Source organism: Arachis stenosperma, chromosome 7, assembly GCF_014773155.1.
Source record: "Arachis stenosperma cultivar V10309 chromosome 7, arast.V10309.gnm1.PFL2, whole genome shotgun sequence".
Lineage (NCBI taxonomy): Eukaryota > Viridiplantae > Streptophyta > Magnoliopsida > Fabales > Fabaceae > Arachis > Arachis stenosperma.
This window is the reverse complement of record NC_080383.1, coordinates 34,012,464-34,017,098: the sequence shown is the minus strand read 5'-3', so window position 1 is coordinate 34,017,098 and position 4,635 is coordinate 34,012,464. Positions and strand designations below refer to the sequence as shown.

General features: G+C 32.4%; 1 protein-coding gene across 1 annotated transcript; it reads left to right on the top strand.

The window, feature by feature from the left end:
- Window positions 1-1,372: 1,372 nt before the first annotated feature.
- LOC130940311 (uncharacterized) lies at window positions 1,373-2,462 on the top strand. Its single transcript, XM_057868421.1, has one exon. It carries the CDS (start codon window positions 1,622-1,624, stop codon window positions 1,997-1,999), a length of 378 nt encoding a protein of 125 aa, XP_057724404.1. The 5' UTR covers window positions 1,373-1,621; the 3' UTR covers window positions 2,000-2,462.
- The last annotated feature ends 2,173 nt before the right edge of the window (window positions 2,463-4,635 follow it).

Below are 4,635 nucleotides of genomic sequence, written 5' to 3'. Positions count from 1 at the left end.
AGGAAATTTGTCTACATGGTATATTTAGGATAATTGTCAGATCGTTTAAGATTTTTTTTATTTTTTGTTATATTTTTTATATACATTAACTAAATTTATTGGATAAAAATTAAAAAATATTAGTGATTTTAAATTTTTTTTTACTTATAGAAATTGAATAGAAGATATACATATTAATAAAAATGACATTACTAATTGTTATCATTAGTCTTACATTTTTATTATTAGTTATTCTAAAATATTAAAATTTGAATCTTTGATGATATATATATATATATATATATATATATATATATATATATATATATATATATATATATTTTATCAGATAAATTAATAATTTAATGTATAATATAGATATGTTTCTTTAACTTAAAAGAAAAAATATTATCAAATGGACTCATTAGTTTGATGGAAGTCAAATTCAAGAACTGACATTATTTTTTAGAGTAATTGTTAGAATCGTTTAAATTTTTTTCCTAAAAAAAATTATTCTTAACATAGTTTATATAGTTCTATTGGTAACCTTTTTTTAATTAAAAAATTATAGTATTAATATTTAGTATAATTTTTTAAAAATTTATTTAAAATATTTATAGATTAATTAAAAAATTATAATAAATTTTTTATTATTTTTTAAATAAATATTTTGTGACTAAAAAATTGAATTATAAAATTAAAATAATTTATTTATAGATCATTTTTAATATAAGTTTTTATATTTAAATTTTTTTTAAAATTTTAATTAAATTATTTATTCAAATTATCTCTTATTCTTATGTGCCAAAATAAAAAATTATATCCATTCAAACCACCAGAATAAAGATAACAAATATTCCTTTAGTAAGCAGAACTAGAAGAGAAGAATCTTTCTATAAAAAAAGAAATTGTCCTGCTTAAAGAAGAGACCTATGCGGCTATGCAACATCAATAATTCAATATGTAGCTTTTGTTGATAAAGATTAAAAGTTTATTTACGTGTTCACTCGATTTTACGTGAAGTTGATAATTTTATTTAACAATTTTCATTTATTTACTTCATGTAAAATTGATTGTATTTGAGTTTTTATTTTTATTTATAATTAAGTTCAATTTAAATAAATAGTTAAATTAAATTCTTTTAAAAAATATTTTAAATAATAAATATTTATATTAAAAATAATTTATAAATAAATTTTATATTTAAATTTTTATTATGTCAATCATTAATATTATTATTTTTTATAAATTAAAACTAAAAAAAATAACTTTTAAAACTTTTAAACGGATCTTAAAATTAATAAAGCAATTAATTATTTTTACGATAATAATTAATGATTATTTTACTATTTTTTTTCTCGAAAGAAAAAAAAGGAAAAAGGAAAGGAACGGACCTATTCTCTTCGTTGTCATTTGTCGTCTCGAAGTCTCCTCTCTTTTCTTCTCCAAGAACTCAAATTTCCCCAATTAGCCAATTAGGGTTAATTTCAGTCTCAATCTCCATCTCAATCTCAATCTCAATCTTATGCCCTTCTTCCAGCCACCACCATCTTGAACTTTCTACGGGATCTCGAAATTTAACCCAACGGGTCCTCGGTTCCTTCACGGTGAGCCGTTGTAGCTCGTAATTCAATTTAACCCCATGCCGAAATCCGTTTTATACATCCTCTTCTTCTCTCTCTGCATCGTCTTCTCCGTCGCAACATCCGCCGAATCCGAAGGGAAATCCTCCTCTGTCATCAGGCTGCCGTCGCAGTCCGCCGGACTTTGCGCCGGAACGCCATCGCCGTCCTCTTGCCCCGCTAAGTGCTTCCGTACCGATCCTGTCTGCGGCGCCGACGGCGTCACCTACTGGTGCGGATGCGCCGAGGCGGCTTGTGCCGGCGCCGAAGTTGCGAAGTTAGGGTTCTGCGAAGTCGGAAGTGGTGGATCTGCAGCGCTACCCGGTCAGGCATTACTCTTGTTACACATTGTGTGGCTAATTGTGTTAGGGTTTTCAATGTTGTTTGGCCTATTCTAGTTCACGAGGATTCTGGATTTTGTTGTTCGATTTCTGAGTTGCGGACGCCATGTCAATTTAGTTTTCTGAAGATTTTCGACATTGATTTGGTAGGTTTTGATCTATTCCAGCAGTGTATATTTGGTATTAATTTGTTACTTAAATTGATTTCTTAAACTTCTTTACACTGTGAATATGAATATATCTTGGGAATGGTATGTAATTATTGCAATTCAAAGAAAATCTATAGAGGACTAAATTGATATCAGCGGGTGTCATATTTTTAGGGTAATTTGATTCTTTTTATTATTCGGAAGAGGGATTTTGATGGTGGTGTGTTGTAGTATGCATTGTGGCAGCTTAATGCATTCATAGAGGGATTTCGAGTTTTGTTGATTGAGGATTCAACATATTATTGTACTCATTATGCTTCTTGTATTTGTATACTTTAATACAATGATGTTCTTCAATACATTCTTGAGTGTTTATTGTGTTGTTTTAAAACTGTAATTATACTTAAAAGATGTTGTACCTCAATCCATTAATACATTTATGTTCTTTCCTTACGATTTTGGAATTCCAAAGTATGTTGTTCAAGTGGAATTAGAGAATCACTTGAGGGCACTGCTGCAGATGATTTTTTCTTATCAATCTTAACCAAGACAGGCTAGACACACAAATTATGAAAAATGAGAAATGTATGCAAATTACATGTAATGGTTGACCAGATCACCTTAATATATTTTGTATTGGTCATGGTCAAAGTGAAAGAATATTGCTGTGGGAATTGGTATTTCTAGGATGTTGTAAAATTTGAATTTCCATTTATATATGAATTTCCAAAATTTATAATAGAAAAGCTCTATGCACTATTAACACTATTTTGTACCTTTGATTTTAATGTACACTAATCTCAGTTGAATCTGGGAATCAAACTCGGATATGAACTTTAAAAAGATAACAGAATTGCCACTTATATCCGCCCACGTCCACGAAAGTAGATTTGTTCAATGCCATATGATTCAAGCAACTACCAACAAAAGTGGAATTGATGGTAATGCCCAATACAACTTCTCAAGGGATGGATATCATTTCGTGGCCATGAGTAATGTTATCAAAATAGAAATAGCAATATTCATTCCTAATAGAAATTATAGCTAAGAGATGATATACTCAGCATACATATTGACTGATAATTGTCTTGGATATTCTATTTAAAAGAATGCATCAGATACATCATAAATGACATATTATCCTGTTCTGGCTCAGCCCACCAGCGACCCGGGTCCGAGCATGAACGACCGATCCGACGGGTTGCTGGACCCGAGCCTGGAGGTGACCCGCACGTCACCCTCCCTTCCATGAGAAACCTGGACAACTGGCAGAAGCTTCTAGAAAAGTGGGTCTGACCATCAAGACCCACCCGAGTATAGGCCAAGTACAGATTATAAAAGGGGAGAGGCCTACCCCTCTCCAGAGGTACGTCATCTACCCTAATCCTAACAGCCGCCTTTTGTACGGACGCTAACTTGAGCGTCGGAGTCTTTTGCAAGTAGCCCCACCACTTCCTCACCTCGTCAACTCGGAGGAGTCTCACTCCCGGAGTCCATCCAAATCCTGCTTTCAGCAACCCACTCACCTTCGACACCCATCAGATCCGACTCGTTCAGGATGCGAGCAACCGAACAAAAAGTTTTCTAGATTGCTTTGCTGCTTTGGGGTAGATGCAATATGCAAAAAATTAGTAGAGAGATGTTTGCATATTAGTTTCTTTTGTACTCCATTGAGATTCATAAATTTAAAAATAGAATTTAAAAATTTTGTTCTTTGCTAATAATATTTTTTTCCTATCATCACCCTTTAGGATAATTTCTAGATAGTAACACTTGGCCCCTCCCTTTCAACTACCTCAATTTGTTGCTCGTCATTGCTATTTTGTTTCTGGTCATTGCTATTTTCTAGTCTATTTCTACTGCTGATATTGTTGGTCCTTCTGTTTCCAAGGTCACAGTTTGTTTTTAGTGATTGAATGTGCAGATGCTGAAACTTCTAGGTCTCGGGTTGCTGCCCCACAAGTTAATACATCTAACATATTTAAACCAAAATGTGATAATTGGATCTAATAATTTCTAGGTGTGCTAACTAGTTGTTATTCAAATTGAATATGTTGTCTATTTCTTGCAGCTACAATGTGAAAATCAAACTAAATTTGTAGCATCTCCTGCAATTCGACCACTCCCAATTAGGTCTCTTCCAACCAAAAAGCCCACAAATAGAAAGACCACCAAAAGGCCTCCTGGATTTCTGGAAACTCGTTTCAAACCACCAAGATCAAATAACATTGTTATATCGCCTCCTACATTCACCAATACTAGTGTTGGCACAAGAAGAAAATTCATGCAGTTCATGCCTAATCCGAGCATGGGAGGAACATCAACTGGAGTAAGAGGGCCAGTTCCTGGTTTTAAAGCCCCAACACCTAAATCAAGCAACGTATTCTCCAGTAGCAATTCTACCCTAACTTGATGATGCTTGTGATATCTAGTGTTGTACTCTGTTGCTTCTTTTTGTTTTTTTTTTTTTTTTTGGGTGATTTATAGATGTAATTGAACACTCCTACCTTTTTTGCTACTTAAACAATGGTCATTAGACCTTGA